Source organism: Dipodomys ordii, unplaced genomic scaffold (assembly GCF_000151885.1).
Source record: "Dipodomys ordii isolate 6190 unplaced genomic scaffold, Dord_2.0 Scaffold160, whole genome shotgun sequence".
Classification (NCBI taxonomy): Eukaryota; Metazoa; Chordata; class Mammalia; order Rodentia; family Heteromyidae; genus Dipodomys; species Dipodomys ordii.
The window spans coordinates 596,360-615,825 of NW_012267376.1; the positions used below are offsets into that span (position 1 = coordinate 596,360).

Below are 19,466 nucleotides of genomic sequence, written 5' to 3' on the forward strand. Positions count from 1 at the left end.
TTGTCTTCTGCCAAAAGGGTTAACAAGTCTGTAATTAGATATAGGCTTGAACTGCGGTTTTCTTCCGCTTGTAACGAGGACAAACTGCAAAGCAGACATAATATATGGTTGACCACAATTTACTATGTGTCGACAATTCTGAGACAAAAATTTCCCCCTAATTTTACGTATGCATAGTCTCCCTTTGTAGCCCAGGCTGATCTCGAACTGGAGACCTTACAGCCTCCACTTCCCAAATGCTGGGCCTACAAGCAGGTGCCACGACGCTCTGCACAGGCATCTTATTCCAGTGGCCACGCAAACACCGAAACCCACGGACTCAATTTGGTCTCAGCGAAGACCAACAGGCCACTCCCGGCCGCCAGCGGGCCCGGACCCCGCAGCCCTCATTTGCGTGGAGGACCCGCAATGGCGGCGCGAGTCTGTGACGTCACCGCCACGCCCACAGCAGGCGGGGCGGGCCTCCTCTGGGGCCGGGCTACGCGCTGACGGGGCACGCCGGGGCGGGCCGGAGAGTTTGGTGCCCCGGAGTAGGGTGTCGGCGTTTCATTCGGGTGGAGCAGAGTCAGAGACAGGTAACCGCGCGTTGCCTTCGGGCCTGGGTCACGCTGGGAGGTGAGGCGCTGGTCGGCCGGGGCGGTGTGGTGGAGGGCGAGGCCTCTGCGCCCTTGGAGCCGCGGGCACGTAGGTGAAGGCAGTGGAGCCGGACGGATCCGGGCGGACCGAGGCGGCGGTGGTGGGAGGGGACGGAGCTTGACGGACAGGCGTGCCGGCCAATTGGACGGCGGAGACCTCCCGGCGAGCGCGCGCGAGGACTCCGAGCCATTGGCTGTGAGTGACGGAGCGGGCGTCCTCGGCGGATGTAGGGCGCGGCGGAGACCGGGGTGACCCCCAAGGTCGCGGTGTCGTCACGTGACGGCCCCGGCCGCGACCCCGTCGTCCGCGCGAGTCTTTGTCCGGCCGCCGACCTTATTTCCTCGGCGTCCACAGGTCACGGCAGTGACCTTGGTCTCTGAGGCGGCTCACGCATCCCGCCCCTCGCGGAGGGCGTGGTGTCGCGACGTGAGGCCGTGGGAGCTCCCGGGCACCCTGCCACCGTGCCCGCCCCGGCCCCTGACAGAGCCCACTCCCACCCAGCGTGTAGCACGCCAGTTACAGAAATGACAGGTTTTGCCAGGGAATTTGTTGCGTGTGAATGCAGGTGTGGCCCAGTCTTCCTGAGGTCAGGGTGTGGCATGCAGAAGCGGCAGGTCGGAGGGGGGAGGACAGGTGGCTGCAGGTGAGGGCAGGCCGAGTGCTCTAGGGCATGCGCATGCGTGCTCAAAGTTGGTGGCTATAAATAGGTCTGCTCAGAAAATGGCGGCGTTAGCATCCTTTAAGGGTGGAGCTTTAGGAGTCTGAAGTCAAAAGGTCATTCATTGGACACCTGTACTAGCCCAAATAATAGCTCAAGTGCTTTTGAACTAGTTTGGGATAGAAAAAAAAATTGAGCTTGGTTAACGCATGGTCAGAGGTGGTGTACTGCTGTTAGGTACCTGCCTGTTATGTGCCTTCCAAAGTTGCTGCTAAAAGTATCCGAAACAAGTGAAGTAAAGGGTGTGTTAAGATTTTTCTGTTTCATGACCTGATACACCCCACCGTCAGTGCACCCCTTTGCAACGACACTGAGCGGAGGAAATTTGCTGTCGTTTCCTTCGGTTTGGTGTTGCTTCCGTTCTGCACTTAAGTCACTGATCCAGATGTACAACTCTTAGTTGGCATCAGGATGAGTTGGTACTGGGTGCAACAGTCAGCTTTACAGTCAACGTTTTTTCCATCCCCATAAGGTGTTTTGAATTCGGGCCTTGCGCTTGGCTTGCCTGCTTTCTACCACTTGTGCCAATGCCTCCAGCTGGGCTCTCTGCTGTTTGTTGTTGTTGTTTGTTTTGATGCCAGTCCTGGGGCTTGAACTCAGGGCCTGGACTTTGGCCCTGAGCTTTTGTGCTTAACACTAGTACTCTTAGCACTTGAGCCATAGCTCTACTTTCAGCTTTTTTGGCAGTTAGTTGGAGATTAGAGTCTCATGGACTTTGCTGTCTCAGCTTCCTCAGTAGCTAGAATTACAGATGAGCCACTGGCACCTGGCTCTATGCTGTTTTTTTGGCGATGGAGTTGAAACAACCAAGCAGGCCTTGAACCAACATCTTCTGGGTTGTTATATTAGAGGTGTGAACTATTGGTGCCTGGCAATTTTATTTCCTATTTTTTAGCTATTGCTAACTACTACTACTACCATTTTGCTATGTAGACCCACCTGGTAGAGAAATATTTAACACTATGAAGCCAGGTGTCCTGGGTGGTGGCAAAGGCCTCTGCTGAAAAGCAACTTTCTGATGAGTCATTTTAAGGGAAGCTTGAGGATCTCTGTAGCTGTTCTGCTGAGTGTGCTTGGGGAGCACTAAACTGTGAGACAAGATGACTACAAACAGCCCACTTGTCAGTGTCTTAGGCTAATTGGGAGGCCTTTTTTTTCCCTCCAGTACTTGCATTCTAAGCAAGTACTCTTCCACTGAAGCTACACCCCAAGTTGTGAAGACGGTTCTAATAAATGTTATAAATGTTTTTTGGTAACATTTCTTGATGTATAATAGCTTGTTTCAGCATTTGCATTTCTCACATACATATGGACATAAGCTGGGTATATTTTTTTTTGTTATGGTACTTTTGGTGCTAGGGATTAAACCCAAGGCTAGACAAATGCTTTACCACTGAGCCACACCCACAGCCCTGGACAAAGAGTAAAACACAATTTCAATTTAAGCTTGAAATCGTCATCTGCTTTGAAGAAAATTCATTACCAGGCAAGCATTAATCCAGCAAGTAATGCCCTTCCTGCTGGCTGAGACTGGTTTCCCTTTGGCTAGCTAGGTAGGACTCTTTTTTTTTGTCTTTTTTATTTATTTTTTATTTGTGAACATACTGTACAGAGGGGTTACAATTACATGGGCAGGATAATGCGTACATTTCTTACCAAGCATTGCAGCCTCCTTCTTTGGTTTACCCTCCACATCCCTTCCCAGCCTCCCCCCTCCCCCCCTAGCTAGGACTCTTGAGAGGAATAGAGAAGCAGTCTTCATTCCCCTGTTTTCCTGAGGAATTAACCACCATCTAAACTAGATTCTGGAGGCAGCATTCCTAAAAGTGCCTGGAAGTAGGTTGAGCTCCTCTGGTAGACTTTATATTATTTACACACACACACGCACACACACACACACACACACACTGTATTTCTTTTTTCTTTTCTTTCTTTGCCAGTCCTGGGGCTTGAACTCAGGGCCTGTGCACTGTCCCTTAGTTTCTTTTGTTCAAGGATAGCATTCTACTATTTGAGCCACCTTGCCGCTTCTGGCCTTTTCTGTTTATGTGGTACTGAGGAATTGAACCCAGGGCTTCATGCATGCTAGGCAAGCACTCTCCCACCAAACCACATTCCCAGCCTACTTTATTTTTTATATATAGCCCAGGTTGGCCTCAAAACTCAAAATCCTCTTATATACCACCATGCCCAGTCTCTCAAAATTTCTTTTATAGGTAACAATTTTTGATCATTAGGAATTAGTTTATGCACATCAGCTGCCATATCTAGATCTTAACCTTTCTGCCATGTCCCAAATGCCCCTTCCCACTCCTGTCTACTCCAGGTCTCTCTTCCCACACTGACTTAAGCCTCTTCCTCCCTTTTTCCAACCCACTGGATAGAGGTTGCCCAAAAACCTGTGGCTTATATTTAGAGCAAAAGGAAGACTTTGTTATCAGGAGGGTTGGCATTACATTGTGAGTCCTATTGACAGTCCTATGACCTTGTGGAACATAAGGGGACAGACCATTTAACAAACTTTCTAGACAATGTGTGGATTTAAACATGGGTTATTTAAAAACTGCTTTAGGAAGCCGGGCACCGGGGGCTCCCGCCTGTAATCCTAGCTACTGAGGAGGCTGAGATCTGAGGATCACAGTTCAAAGCCAGCCTGGGCAGGAAAGTCCATGAGACTCTTATCACCAATAGAAACAACTAGAAAACTGGAAGTGGTGCTGTGGCTCAAGTGGTAGAGCTCACCTTGAGCTGAAGAGTACAGGGACAGTGCCCAGGCCCAGAGTTCAAGCCCCATGACCAAAAAAAACAAAACAAAAAAACAAACAACTGCTTTAGGAGTTCTTTTTTTTAAACTCCCCCCACCCCCTTCCGTGTGCTTATTTGCTCAGATTCGGCTCCCCAGGGTTCATAAGGGTCTTTCATTGGGATGATCAGGACCCTGGACAAGCCCTACTTGGCCTTCTTCCCTCTCCTCCGCACAACAGGTTTAGCTTTTCTCTCCAACTCTTTCCACCTTCCTAGTTTCAGGGCCTTTTTCATCTGGTTCACATCCTTCCTGCCTGAGATACTTGATCTGCATGCAGCCTGCCTCCCAGGAGAGTGTGTTGGCATGTTCTTAAGGCATGTTCAACCAGGGCTTTCTGTGTGATTTGGTTTTTAAGTTGTTGGTTTGGTTTGTTGTTTTTGAGACAGATCTTGTTATATAGCCCAGGTGGACTTTGAACTACAATCCTCCTGTCTCAGTTTCTTGAGTGCTGGGATTACAGGTGTGCCCTACTGCCATCTCCCCCTCTCTCTCCTTCATTCCTTCCATCAATACCAGGAGGGTGTGAACAGAGCAAGCTCGTATTGTCTCATCCAAAAATTTATTAAATATCTTGTCCTCAGAGGATGTATCAGATTAAACTGATAGGACTTGATACTGTAGTTGAAGCTGTGCACTCCTGGCTCAGTGGCACTTGTGGCTTGTGGCTCACAGCTTTAATCCTGGCTACTCAGGAGCCAAAGAGTTGAGGATTATAGTATGATGCCAGCTGAGACAGGAAAGTCTTAGATTCTTATCTCCAACCAAGCACCCCTCCTCCCCCCCAAAAAAAATCCAGTAGGAGCAGTGTGGCTCAAGTGGTTGGGCACTAAGCCTTGAGCAGAAAAGCTCTGGGCCAGCATCCAGGCTCTAAGCTCAAGCCCTAGAACCATCATTCATTCATTCATAGATAGATAGGCTGGGAATCGATTATATTGGTTACTCAAGGATAAATTGTATGAAGAGAAGCAAAGGCTTTTTCTTACTGTGAGGTAAATTAAATAGGTTTAATTAGGTAGCCAATGAAGAGAACGCCACATGATATTCAGGCAGGAAAAGAAGTTTATTTACTGAATTGCTGCCTTGCTATGCATGGTGGAAAGCATTAGGGGAGACTGATCCTGGCCCAGAACTTATCTAGCCCAGGTACCGGAAGAGGTGTGGCCAGGTGGGGGAAAGGTGTAACTACACTGGATCCAGATGTGACCTCAGGGCCAGGGATTCTTCCCCCCCACCCCCCAGAAGCTTGACCAGGGGCCACCAGGGTGTGACCTTGGAGGAGGGGGAGGTGACTGCTTCCAGGTGTGCCAGTTATGTAGGTAAGGCAGGTACTAGGAGGAGACTTGTGCTGGAGGTGGGGAGGCCAGGGTTCACATGGTCTGTGGCAGACCTTACACTAATTTCTTTCTGTTTTTCAGAATGCTATGAATACAGCAAGTGTCTAATTTCTGGGTAGACTAGAACATCTTTTTGGGGGGTCAGCTTTGGGGCTTAAACTTGGCCTTGGCCAAGTTCACTGAGCCCTTTCACCCAAGGCTAGCTCTCTACCACTTGAGCCATAGCGCCACTTCTAGTTTTCTAGTGGTTAATTGGAGATAAGTCTTAGGGACTTTCCTTCCTGGGCTGGCTTTGAACTGTGATCCTCAGATCTCAGCTTCCCGAGTAGCTAGAATTACAGGTGTGAGCCACCAGCACCCAACTAGAAAAACTTACCATTTTGCAGTGCATGCTAATCCTATAGGAACATTAGGATCATATGTATGATACTCTGCCATTGGTGCCAAACTTCCATTCTAGCTTTTTTACTAGTTAATTGCAGATGGAATCTCTCAGATTTTCTGCCAAAGCTGTCTTCAAGTCAAGATCCTTAGAAATCAGCCTCTTGGGTAGCTTGTATTACAGGTGTAGGCCAAAGTGTCTGGCCCAACATAGCCTTTTACTTGTTTATCATTCTTTTTTTTTTTTTTGGAGGGTGTGGTGGGTGGGTTATGGGACTTGAACTCAGGGCCTGGGTGCTGTCCCTGAGCTAATTTGCTCAAGACTAGTGCTTTACCAATTTGAACCACCGTGCTACTTCCAGTTTTCTGGTGCTTAATCGGAGATAAGAGTCTCATGGCCTTTCCTGCCCAGGCTGGTTTTGAACTATGACCCTCAGATATCAGCCTCCTGAATAGCTAGGATTACAGGTGTGAGCCACCAGCATCTAGCACTGTCATGTTTCAGTGTATATACAAAGGGGTTTTGCTATGATAAATTATGTGTATATATTATAATTTAGGTAAAATAATCTCATCTATTGTTCTCTTTACTGGTCCCCTCTAATCCCCCTCCCCGCATTGTTCAGTAACTTTCCTACAAATGCTCATTTTTAAACTTTTCTTTCTTGCTTTTGTCCACAGGTAGTTGTGACAGACTTCAGGACAAAAATGTTTCATTTAAGGACTTGTGCTACTAAGTTGAGGCCGTTGACGGCCTCCCAGACTGTTAAGACATTTTCACAAAACAAATCAGCAGCAATTAGGACGTTCCAACACATTCGGTGCTATTCTGCACCTGTTGCTGCTGAACCCTTTCTGAGTGGGACTAGTTCAAACTATGTAGAGGAGATGTACTGTGCTTGGTTGGAGAATCCCAAAAGTGTACATAAGGTAAGGCTTATAGGATATTTCCTGTGTTAATGTGTTGTCTGGTGCTGACTGGCTATGCAGGTAAGTGTGTGTATCCTAAAGTCAGTAGGCAGCTGGAAGTAACACCAACCACCACATTGTCTGCATCAGAACTAGTATGGCCTCCAGTAACCACAGTCCCCGGTGTGATGTCCAACAATAAACACCAGTCTCAGCGCTGCTGATACATGAAGAAGTACACCTGCAGACCTGGGAGGATGTGAGGAAGTACATGTGTGGCTCTTCAGGGTCTCCTTAGTGGCTGCTTCAAGAAGAATCCTCTGAAGATGGAGTCCATGAGGAAAGAACAAGGGCCTCAAGACGCTACTCCACTACTAATTATCCCATGAGGCTGCTTCTGTTTGAGCTGTCTTAAGGTCATTTCACGTAATTTCTGTGTAATGGTCTTTTAGATGTAATGGCCTCATTATGTTTCCATTGTCCTCCTGTTTCTGATTTCTCTGTATTAGCTGGATAGACATTTCCTTCTTAGCTCCCTTCATATCTGCTGGTAGATGTCTTGTTTATCCCATGGGTCAATGAATATGTATATGCTTTTTGTGTGTGTATGTCAATACTGGTATTTGAGTCAGGGCTTAACACCCTTACTTGGCTTCTTTCTCCTAAGACTGGTGCTCTACCCCTTGAGCCATGCCTCCAGTCCAGTTTTTGTTGACTAACTGGAGATGGAGTTCCGCCTGAGCTGGCTTCTACATAGCCATCCTCAGATCTTAGCCTCCTGAGTAGCTAGGATTACAGGTGTGAGTCTCCAGGCCTGACATTTGAATATTTTGATTTCTTGATTCTCAGGCTATCAGCCTGATGATACAGGGATTAAAGTGGAGTGTGGGAGGTAGAAAGGTAGAGTCCATATTCCTCATCCTTATCTGCAGGGTTTTTGGGAGAATGGAAGGAAATGTTGTTTATGGGCAGGGTGCTGAACATCTGCATGGAGAGTGAGCTGGGCTAGCATTGCTTGTTTCACTGAATTTTTGTTACCATTGAATCTTGGGGTCATCTTACCAAAAGACAGGACATTGGTTTGTAGCATTAGTGACAGTGAGGACTGGACATCCTCTTAGGAGCCAGTGACCCTGGTTTAGCAGCAGAGTCCCCTTGCTTGACCTTCCCAATTTCCGTGGCACCCTGAGATGTGTTACTTTGCTGAGTAAGTTGAGACCTGGGCTTCTTGGATCTGTAGTTGGTGTCCTAGTATGTAAAAAAGTGGCTTAGAAAGAAGAACTCTTGACAGTGTCCCTACTTTGGATATATTAGACCTTGGAGGATCCTGACAACAGTGGTTGTGAATTGTCTTTGGAATAATGCAACTTAGAGATTTGAGTGAGAATGACACTTCCTTTTCTCAAACAACTTTTTTGTAAAGCTAGCAGCTTGGATGCCTGTGCCTGTGGTGCTTGTCACTGAGTGGTAGAAGGGCACCCTAGGAACTATGGCCACAATACCATCAATGCCAGACTGACACTGGCATAGGTGCTCCTGTTGGAAGCTGTTTTTCTTTGTATTGCAAGGCATCAAGCCAGGGCCTTGCATATATCAGGCAAGGACTCACCTCTTGAGTTTAATATTACTATTTTTTGGTGCCAGTCCTGGGTCTTGAACTCAGGGACTGGTTACTGTCCCTGAGCTTTTTTTTTTTTTTTTAAAACCTTACTTAGCAGTTTGTTAAGGCATTTTTTTTTTTTGTGCCAGTCATAGGGCCTGACCTCTGGGCCTGGCACTGTCCCTCGGCTCTTCAGCTCAAGGCTAGCACTCTACCACTTGAGCAATAGTGCCACTTCCAGCTTTTCTGCTTGTGTGGTGCTGAGGAATGGAACCAGGGCCTCATACATGCAAGGCAAGCACTCTACCACTGAGCCACCTTTCCAGCCCTCCCTGAGCTTCTTTTGCTTAAGCTAGTGCTCTACCATTTGAGCCACAGCACCACTTCTGGGTTTTTTTTTGGGGGGGTTGGCAGTTTTTTAGTAGAGATAAGTGTCTCATAGACTTTCCTGCCCAGACTTTCCTGTAGTCCTTAGATCTTACCCTCCTGAGGAGATGGGATTACAAATGTGAACCACTGGCATCTAGATCTTGATTTTTTTTTTTTTTTTTGGCTAGTCCTGGGGCTTGAACTCAGGATCTGGACACTGTCCATGAACTTCTTTTGCTTTAAGGTTAACATTCTACCACTTGAGCCACAGCACTACTTCCAGCTTTCTGTTTATGTGATATTGAGAAGTCAAACCCAGGGCTTCATGCATGCTAGGTAAGCACTCTACCACTAAGACACATTCCCAACCCCATAGCTCTTTTTTTTTTTTTTTTTTTGGTCAGTTCAGGGCTTGAACTCTGGTCCTGGGTCGTGTCCCTCAGCTCTTCAGCTCAAGGTGAGCGCTCTACCACTTGAGCCACACTTTCAGTTTTTTAGTGGTTTATTGGAGGTAAGAGTCTCACGGACTTTCCTGCCTGGGTTGGCTTTGAACCGCAGTCCTCAGATCTCAGACTCTTGAGTAGCTAGGATTACAGGTATGAGTCACAAGGTCTAACTTCTTCTGTCTTTTAATTAATTTTTTTGGTATGGTACTGAGCTTGAACTTGGGACCTCATGTGTTTGCACAGTGAGTGCTCTACCACATCAGCACTTCCCTCTTCCTCCTGAAGATGTATTATAGGGGTGGGGTGGCACATCCAGTGCTGATAGCTTTGGAAGAAGGTTTTTGAAGGGTTATGATGACTTTAATGCTGTTTCCATAGATAACTGTAAACAACTAGTTGTGGGTTTTTTTTTTTTTTTTTTCTGGTCATGGGGCTTGAACTCTGGGCCTGGGCACTGTCCTTGAGCTCTTCAGCTCAAGGCAAGCACTCTACCACTTGAGCCACAGTACCACTTCCAAACTACTAGTTCTTTAAAAGAACTCAGGTTGGGATTGGAGTAGTTGGGGGTGTGCAGGTTAGTATAAGCACATCCTGAAGAGGCTCTGTGAGGCAGGATAGGGCAGGGATTTGTATGTATGTAAGAGGTTTTATACTTTGGAAAAAATGTGTATTCAGGTTGAAGGTCCTGGGGCCAGAGTTATGCCTGTCTCTGTCAAAGGAGTATTCATGATTTGCTTCTCCCGGCCCATTGAGGGAGGGGCAGGACCAATTTACCTTGCAGTTAGTGAGGTAGTTGAATTTAGGCCCATATATGATGCATCCACAGTTTTCCAGGAGATAATCCTTAACTAATCTGATTTCTCAGAGGTTCCTGTGACCCAAAGAGGATTAAGGCCTATGCTTTTTTTGGGGGGGGGGTCGGCCTGAGTGCTGTCCCTCAGCTCTTCAGCTCAAGGCGGGCACCCTACCACTTGAGCTACAGTGCCACTTCGGTTTTCTGGTGGTTTATTAGAGATAAGAGTTTCAGCCTGCCTGAGCTGGCTTTGAACAGTGATCCTCAGATCTCAGCCTCCTGAGTAGCTAGGATTATAGGCGTGAGACATCTCCGCCCGGCTTGGGCCTATGCCTTAATTACCAGTTGTACTACCAGTATTTCATTCTTGGCCAAGTGTGGTGATTCATGCTTGTAATCCCAGCTACTAGGGAAATGGAGATCAGGAGGATGACTGAGGCCAACCCAGATAATAAGTTAGCAAGATCTCATCTCAACAAAAAAGCAGGGCATCAGGTACATACCTATATTATCCAGCTATGATGGAGGCTTAGGTAGGAGAATTGCCATCTAAGGCCAACCTGCCCCCCCTCCCAATTCTAAAAACAAAAAGTGGTAGAGTGCCAGCTTAGTGAGTTCGATCCCCCATTCTACCAAGACAGATTACTCCACAAAGAAGGAAATAGAATTCCTAATTCCTTGTAACTTAAATATTCCACTGTTCTTCTCATTACTAGATTGGTTCTATATTTTAAAAAAAAAAAAAAAAAAGGAGCTGGGCACCGGTGGCTTATGCCTATAATCCTAGCTACTCAGGAGGCTGAGATCTGAGGATTGCAGTTCAAAGCCAGCCTGGGCAAGAAACTCCGTGAGACTCTTATCTCCAATAAACCACTAGAAAACCGGAAGTGGCTCTGTGGCTCAAGTGGTAGAGCGCTTGCTTGCCTTGAGCTGACAAGCGTAGGAACATCGCCCAAGCCCCATGACCAACAAAAAAAAGCGGGGGGGGGGGGAAGGGGAGGGCAAGCCAGGTGCTGGTGACTCACCCCTGTGATCCTAGGAACTCAGGAGACTGACATCCAAGGACTGCAGTTCAAAGTCAGCCCAGGCAGGAAAGTCTGAGACTTGCCAATTAACACCAGAAACATAGAAGTGGCACTGTTGCTCAAAGTGGTAAGCCCCATGACCAAAATAAGGGGCTTGCTAAGGAATTGTCTCAAGAAATAAATCATGTGCCTAGCAAGCATAAGGTCCTGAATTCGATCCCTAGTATTACAAAAAAAGTAATAGAGGGGTGGGGAATGTGGCTTAGTGGTAGAGTGCTTGCCTAGCATGCATGAAGCCCTAGGTTTGATTCCTCAGTACCACATAAACAGAAAAAGCCAAAAGTGGCACTATGGCTCAAGTGGTAGAGTGCCTTGAGCAAAAGAAGCTCAGGGACAGTGCCCAGACCCTGAGTTCAAGCCCCAGGACTGGCAAAAAAAAAAAAAGAAAAATGCAGCTGAGTGCATAGTGGCTCACATCTATTCTACTTAGGAAGGTAAGATCTGGAAATCTCTGTTCAAAGACAGTGTGAGCAATTTTAAGACTATTACCTCCAGAATTAAGTTGGAAGTAGAAGTATGGCTCAAGTGGTAGAGTGCCAGCTATGAACAAGAAAGCCCTGAGTTCCAGCCCTGGTACTTTCTATTACCTTTTTTTTTTTTTTTAAGATAGACTCACTGTAGCCCAGGCTAGCCTTGAACTTGGTCTCCTGAGTGTGGGTTAGCATTATAGACATATGCACTACCAATATGTGGCATCTCACTGCCAGCGTTGGCTTTGAACCTTGATCTTCAGATTTCAGCTACCTGAATAGTTAGGATTACGGGTATGAGCTCTCAGTGCCCAGCAAAAGTTGTTTTCATTACCACACCAAACAAAATTAGCAGGGTAGTTAACAGTCTCACTGACCATTCTTAGAAACCTTTGGTGGTGATCTGTCAGGGACAGATGTCAGGGACACAGACTGGTGACATTTTATGTTCATGTCTTTAAACAATCAAAACTAAATGATTAAAACAAGTAATTAAGAAGACAGCCTGCCCACAGCTGGAGCATGGTGTTTAATTCCCCCTGATTTTGTCTGTCAGGTTCTGGCCTTGCTAAGGAGGATTTAGGTTTGGTCCTGATGGGGCTAAGGGAGGCCTTCACCCTCCCTGCAATGTTTCACTGGAACAGTGTTCCAGTGTCTACCTTGAGGGTTATACTGGCCTGGCTTTCCATTTCTGATTGGATGGCTCTTGATCTTGTAACACGTCTGGAATTAAGAGTTCTTCCCCTGTTCTAACCCTTGTTTGAATGCTGTCTACTTTCTACTTCCTAAAGCCTGTCTTCTAACTAGAAGATACCCTTTTCTGGTCAGACTGAGTTAGCTCTTGGGCCTCTCTGGTCTATTTCTTTTTTTCCCAGGGGTCCTCATACCTCTCAAATTTGCTCTCCAACATTCCACTTCACAAAATGAACAGGTGCCACTTAACCCTTGGGAACTTCTTTTCTTTTTTTTTTTTTTGGTCAGTCGTGGGGCTTGAACTCAGCTTGGGTGTTGTCCCTGTGCTCTTCAGCTCAAGGCTAGCCCTCTACCACTTAAGCCATAGCACCACTTCCAGTTTTCTGGTGGTTTATTGGAGATGAGTCTCATGGGCTTTCCTGCCCAGGCTGGCTTTGAACCGTGATCCTCAGATCTCAGCCACCTGAGTAGTTAGGATAACAGACATGAGCCACCAGTGCCCGGCTTGGAAACTTCTTTTGGATTCCTTTACAACCCAAACTACTACTTTTTTTTTTTTTTTTTGGTCAGTGGTGGTCTTGAACTCTTTCTCTGAGCGCCATCCCTGAATTCTTCAGGTAAAGGCAAGTAGCACTCTACCTCTTGAGCCATAGTGCCACTTCTAGTTTTCTGGTGGTTTATTGGAGATAAAGAGTTTCACAGCCTTTCCTGTCTGGGCTGGCTTTGAATCATGATCCTCAGATCTCAGCCTCCTGAGTAGCTAGGATTACAGGCGTGAGCCACAAACACTTGGCTAACCCAAATTTCTTATATGTATTACTTATCTATTCCTGAAGCATGGTATGAACTGAGTCATGGTTGGTGCACCTAGGGCATGGGTGCACTTCTGCCCTTCCCTCCTTTCCATGTGTTTTGAAATATAATTGTGTTGTTTTCTTGAGTGAACCAGCCTAGCAGAGACAGAGATACCCAGTGTACCCATCACAAGGTGACATATATTGTCTTTTCACTCTTGTCACAATGAAACTGCTGTGGCTGCAGTTTGAATATCAGACCCATTTCTTATTTTTTCATTGTTTTCTTTTTTTTTTTTGGTCGGTCGTGGGGCTTGAACTCTGGGCTTAGGTGCTGTCCCTGTGCTCTTCAGCTCAAGGCGAGCGCTCTACCACTTGAGCCACAGCACCACTTCCAGTTTTCTAGTGGTTTATTGGAGATAAGAGTCTCATGGACTTTCCTACCTGGGCTGGCTTTGAATCGCGACCCTCAGATCTCAGCCTCCTGAGTAGCCCGGCTTAGACCCATTTCTATCACTTAAATAGACACACCCATTTTGCTGAATGGGAACACCTCAAAGGGCAAGGGCCCTGTGCCAAGTTTTTCTCACAGCTGCTGTGTTCCTGTTGCATCAGGGGCTTCCTACCATGTTCTCGTGACAGGGAGCAGTTGTGTTGAAATCTGTAGAACAAGTTGGCATTGCTTCAGTGATTTTTTTTCCCCCTTGGTCAATCATGGTGCTTGAACTCAGAGCCTGGGTTGCTGTCCATGAGATTTTTTATGTTCAAGGCTAGCATTCTACCACTTGAGCCACAGCACCACTTCTGGCCTTTTCTGTTTATGTAGTACTGAGGAATCAAATTCAGGGCTTCATGCATGCTTGACAAGCACTCTACCACTAAGCCACCTTCCCAGCCCTCAGTGATCTCTCTCTCTCTCTCTTTCTTTCTATCTTTCTTTCTCTTTTTCTTTTTGTTGGTCATGGGGCTTAAACTCTGGGCTTGGGTGCTGTCTCTCCAGCTTTTCAGCTCAAGGTGAGCACTCTACCACTTGAGCCACAGTGCCACTTCTGGTTTTCTGGTGGTTTATTGGAGATAAGAGTCTCAGAGACTTTCCTACCCTTCAAAGCAGGTTGGCTATTTTTTTTTTTTTTTTGGTCGGTCGTGGTGCTTGAACTCTGGGCTTGGGCTCTGTCCCTCAGCTCTTCAGCTCAAGGCGAGCACTCTACCGCTTGAGCCACAGCGCCACTTCCAGTTTTCTAGTGGTTTATTGGAGATGAGTCTATGGACTTTACTGCCGGGGCTGGCTTTGACCTGTGATCCTCAGATCTCAGCATTCTAAGTAGCTAGGATTACAGGCATGAGCCACCAGTGCCTGGCTCAGTGATTTATTTCTGAGAAGAATTCAGAAGACATTTTAAATAATGCCAGTTTGGTGCTTAGATTTGTTTTATAGTGTGAGGGGTTGCCCACACAAAGTCTGCACTCTACCACTGAATTATCTCCAGCCCAGTTTTGTAGATTTATGAGTGACATGAAAAAATGTATATTTTAAAGTTTTTTCCACAAAGATCTTCCACTTCCTGTGTCTTGAGCAGTTTTAGCCATTAAAGCTTTTCATGTTAAACAGCTAAACCAGTCCCAATTTTGGCACAATATCTTACTCTTAAGGGGTTTGTACTCAAGATTTATTTAGGGAAATAACCCTTTTGGAACAAAAGCCTAAAACAATGCCTCTGCCTATCATGCATGGCCCTTTGTTGCTCTGGACAGCTTTCTGAGGTGTGAGGGAAAGCCCACTCTGTCAGCCAATCACATGAGCAGGGTTGGGTCAGTTAAATGAGTAGAGAACTTTGGGAAGGAAGTGCTGGTTGGGCTCACCTGCAAAAGACTCCAGGGGCAGATGTCTACACTAAGGGTAGAAAGAGAGAGGATGCCAAGCAGGGGATCATGGTCACTCAGTAGATGATGGGTGGAAGACAGGACTGGAGATTGAACTCAGGCCTTGCACCTGCTAATAAGCAGATGCTCTACTAGAGTCATGCCTCTAAGCCTCTTTTTCTTTTTTTTTTCCTTTTGGCAGATGGCAGGTAAGTGCAGGAAGAGAACTGAGGTCAGGGCAAAAGGGGGTGGTGAAGATTTTGGCATATTGTAGAGTCAATGTTTTGTATGGAAGAAGTAGGCTCAATGCATATAGTCTCTTTTTCATTGCTGTTTTTTTTTTTTTTTAAATAGTCCTGGGGCTTGAATTCAGGGCCAGGGCACTGTCCCTAGCACTCTACCACTTGAACCACAGCTCCACTTCTGTTTTTCTTTTTGCTGGTTTATTGCAGATGGGTCTCATGGAGTTTCCTGCCTGGGCTGACTTCAAATAGCAATCCTCAGACCTCAGCCTTCTGAGTAGCTAGGATTAAAGTTGTGAGCCACCTGTGCCTGGCTCATTGGTTATTTATTTTCGAATTGGGAGTCTTTATTGGAAAGCTGGCATCTGCAGGTAGACTTTTTTTTTTTTTTTTGGTTGGTTGTAGGGCTTGAACTCTGGGCTTGAGTGCTGTCCCTGCGCTCTTCAGCTCTACTGCTTGAGCCACAGCGTCAGCCACTTCTGGTTTTCTAGTGGTTTATTGTAGATAAGAGTCTCACGGACTTTCCTTCCCTGGCTGGCTTTGAACCGTGATCCTCAGATCTCAGCCTCCTGAGTAGCTAGGATTATAGGTATGAGCCACTGGTGCCGGCTTGCAGGTTGACTCTTTACACAAAGACCTGCAGCCCAACGAATACACTTAACATTTTCAGAAAACTGAGCTATGAGAACAGGAGGGAAAAGAAAGAGCAAAAAAATAATACCAACAAACCAGATCAGGTCCAATGGAGAACTGAGGATGCTGTGTTTACTGGAGGAGCGCCAGGAGACAGCACGTGAATAGACAGGAGATATGAGTCATGGCATCTGGTTTTTTTTAAATTGTAATTTCATTGTTATTATTGAGGTGTTGTACAAAGGGATTGCAGTTCCAAATAAGTCAGGTAATAAGAACAATTCTTCCTAGACAACGTTACCCCTTCCTTTGCTTTTTTCCTCATTGGTCATCTTTGAGGTAAGGTGTTTTTTATACTCAGGAGGAAGGGGCCAGATGTGTACTCTATCATCCTACTTGTGTTTCCTCATGTTGCTGGGGATAACGCACACATCACTGTGTTTTTTTGGTTGGTTGTGGGGCTTGACCTCTGGGCTTGAGTGCTGTCCTGTGCTCTTAAGCTCAAGGCTAGCACTCTATCACTTGAGCCACAGCGCCACTTCTGGTTTTTTTTTCTGCTTATGTGGTGCTGAGGAATTGAACCCAGGACCTCAAGCATACAAGGCAAGCGCTCTACCACTGAGCCACCTTCCCAGCCCTGAGGCAGCTTTTCTTTGCTAATCTTGGACTTTATAATTTCATTTACACACCCCTACAGAGAGAAGAACAGGGGTCACAATGTAGGAGAATAGAGGCAGAAGGGCAACCACAGAATTAGGTTTGTGAGGCTGTGAACAAGAGGCAGCAGCCAGAGATTAGAAATAACTTGTCATCTGTGTCTTAAAAAGAACAGTGTTTCTGTAATGAAGCATGCATTCATCTGACACCCAGTGGTTTTGTTGGTGGTACTGGGATTGAACCTAGGCCTCAAGCATACTAGGCAGATGTTCTGCTTCTTGAGCCACAGTCCTAACCCTTTTATTTTTGTGACAGGGTCTCTAACTTTGGTTGAGACTAGCCTCAAACTCGAAATCCTTCTGTCTACATCCTTTCAAGTAGCTGAGGTCATAGGAGTTGCCCCCACACTAGGCTCCTAGTAGTGAGGGGTTTTTGTTTGTTTGGCTTTGTTTCTTTTTTTTTTTTTGTGGGGGGTCCGGTCGTGGGGCCTGAACTCTGGGCCTGGGTGCTGTCCCTCAGCTCTTCAGCTCAAGGCTAGCGCTCTACTACTTGAGCCACAGTGCCACTTCCGGCTTTTTTCCTTTTAGTTTATGTGGTGCTGGGGAATCGAACCCAGGGCCTCATGCATGCAAGGCAAGCGCTCTACCACTGAGCCACCTTCCCAGCCCTCCTTTTTTTTTTCCTGGTCAGTCATGGGGCTTGAACTCTGAGCCCGAGCGTTGTCCCTCAGCTCTTCAGCTCAAGGCTAGCGCTCTACTACTTGGGCCACAGCGCTACTTCCGTCCTTCTCTATTTATGTGGTGCTATGGAATCGAAACCAGGGCCTCATGCATGCAAGGCAAGCACTCTACCACTGAGCCACCTTCCCAGCCCCTCATAGGCATTTTCAAGAGAGATGAAGAACCCATATGTCAGAACAGATTCATGAGCATTCTGGGGGAGAGGGTCAGAGGCCATGCAGCTAGTCTTGTATGTGCACCAAAAAGGTGTTGGTCCAGCCACACATGGCTGGGACAGGGAAGTTTGCCCCTCAGAGCAGCCCCACTGTTATTTCAGGCAGGTTCCGGGGGTCTAGGTTGCCTCCAAGAACAGTTGTCTTTTCATGGTTTTATCTGGATCAGATCAGAAAGCCAAAAGGAGAGCCATACTTTTCAGTTTTATGGTCACTTGTTGCCCTATAGTTCATATTTATAGCAATTAGAAACAGTATCAGAACTTAAACTTGGTGAGGTAGAGCGTGGACTGCTGGGCCACATCACCAGTTTATCAGTTGTGTGATGGCCTTTGAGCCTGGGGTGTGGCTTTATGAACCACGAGACTAGAACCTGCCCATGAACCTGGATCATGTTCATGTGGTCTTGGTGAGTCCTTGGCTAGTACCAAGGTGGTGAAAAGGTGATACTATCATGGCGATTAAGGGTGGCCACGTGGGAGGGGTAGAGGTAGGAAGACAGCTGCACAATCTGGCAGGGTGTGGACAAGAAATAGGAGACAGGCAAGCAGTCCATGACCATCACCAATACAAATTCAGAGAGCTAGAATAAGTTTTAATGGCCTTTGGGTGATTCTGATGCCTCTGTGTCTGTCATCCACAAATTATAAAGTGCAGAGGCACAGATGTGTTTTAAATTGTAACGGAATATGCAGATAGATACAGAGGCTTCTTAACAGCTATACTTCTTGTTGTTAGAAACTAGAAAGCAGTCCAGAGAGCCAGAGTGACTTTCCTGATAGGTCAGGCAGGTGGTGGGAGGCAGACCTGGGCATGCCACTGGTATCAAGGATCGTACCCTCAGGGCTGTCCTTTGTGATGGCGGTGTCTGAGACAGTCAGAGGAAGGTGTGTCACATGGCCTGTTGGATGCCCCTCAGAAGTAGGAACCCCTCTGTGAATGTTCTTTATTTAAAATTTCACAATTGGTAAGGGGGGGGGGCTGCCTCTTGAGACTTTCCCAAATTGAACTTAGATAAAACAGCATGCCTCTCTGAACTGCAAGTGTGTGAGAATGGATAAGCACTGTTTGATTAGCAGTCTGATGCCTGTTCAAGGTCAGTGCTGAGTTGAGATGGAGCTTTGAGGCTGGCCCTCGGCCTGTCTGACATGGAACACCACCCTTTTCGTGCTGTTCCCTCCAGAGGGAAGCTGAATCTTACCTGATTTAATTAAGGTTAAGCCCTTACTCTGTGCAGAGCCCTAACTTCTACCATTTCAAGAGCATCCTTCATTTGGGAGAAAGCCCTGCTGCTGTTTGTCGTCGTCAGGGGAAGTGTGGGAAGCAATGATTTGGTTGAGAGAAGTGAAGAGATTTATGTGTTACAGCTAAGAGCTGTTATCTATGATTCACATAGGAGTGCTGGTTTCATTTCAATCACATAATAAAAGTACTTGTACTTTTGAAGTCTGTCATGCTTTAGCTGAAGTCATCTTTGCAGGAAAGTGATGACCTTCATCCCACTTGTAGCAAGTTTGCTGGAGGACATGTATTCCTTGCCTGTGAGCTTTTCTCTTCCTTGTGCCATTGGGTGACATAGGTTAGCCACTGCTGGCTCAGGTCCTGACTCCCTAGGGAGTGGTTAACTGGTTACCTCCCTGATCAGATTTCTTCCCTGACCTGTCTGGTTTTAAGGGATGGACCCAACTTACCCTTCCAGTCAGGTAGTTGTCATTCTGTCCTACACATCCCCTCCATGGCCTCAGCCTGCAAGGTTTGGTGTCTCTGTCCCCCCACAGGCTCCACCTGCTCTTAAGGTCCTCAGGCCACAGGCAGCTCTGAGGGCCCCCTCCTTGGCACTTGATGGTTTGTCTTATCCTCCTTGAAATTAAGAAACTCAACAACTGAAGTTGTCTCCTGTTCCCAAACCTTACAATACATTGCATGTCTAACTACATGCCTTTATTTTTTTAACTACATGCCTTTAATAGATATCTGTTAAATTAGAAATGGATTTTTTTTGGGGGGGGGGTCCAGTCGTGGGGCCTGAACTCTGGGCCTGGGCGCTGTCCCTCAGCTCTTCAGCTCAAGGCTAGCGCTCTACCACTT

General features: G+C 46.7%; 1 protein-coding gene across 4 annotated transcripts in view; it reads left to right on the top strand.

The window, feature by feature from the left end:
• Positions 1–458: 458 nt before the first annotated feature.
• Ogdh (oxoglutarate (alpha-ketoglutarate) dehydrogenase (lipoamide)) overlaps positions 459–19,466 on the top strand; it is a 104,599-nt gene continuing 85,591 nt past the window's right edge. For 3 of the 4 annotated variants that reach the window (XR_001175689.1, XM_013032962.1, XM_013032959.1), the window contains exons 1-2: positions 459–575; positions 6,557–6,805. Coding sequence is in view for 3 of the 4 variants with exons in the window: in XM_013032962.1 (XP_012888416.1) it covers positions 6,584–6,805 (222 nt within the window). In the remaining variant the exon portion in view is untranslated. Of the gene's footprint in view, positions 616–6,556; positions 6,806–19,466 lie in introns of all 4 variants that reach the window. The other variant, XM_013032961.1, reaches the window with a different exon arrangement.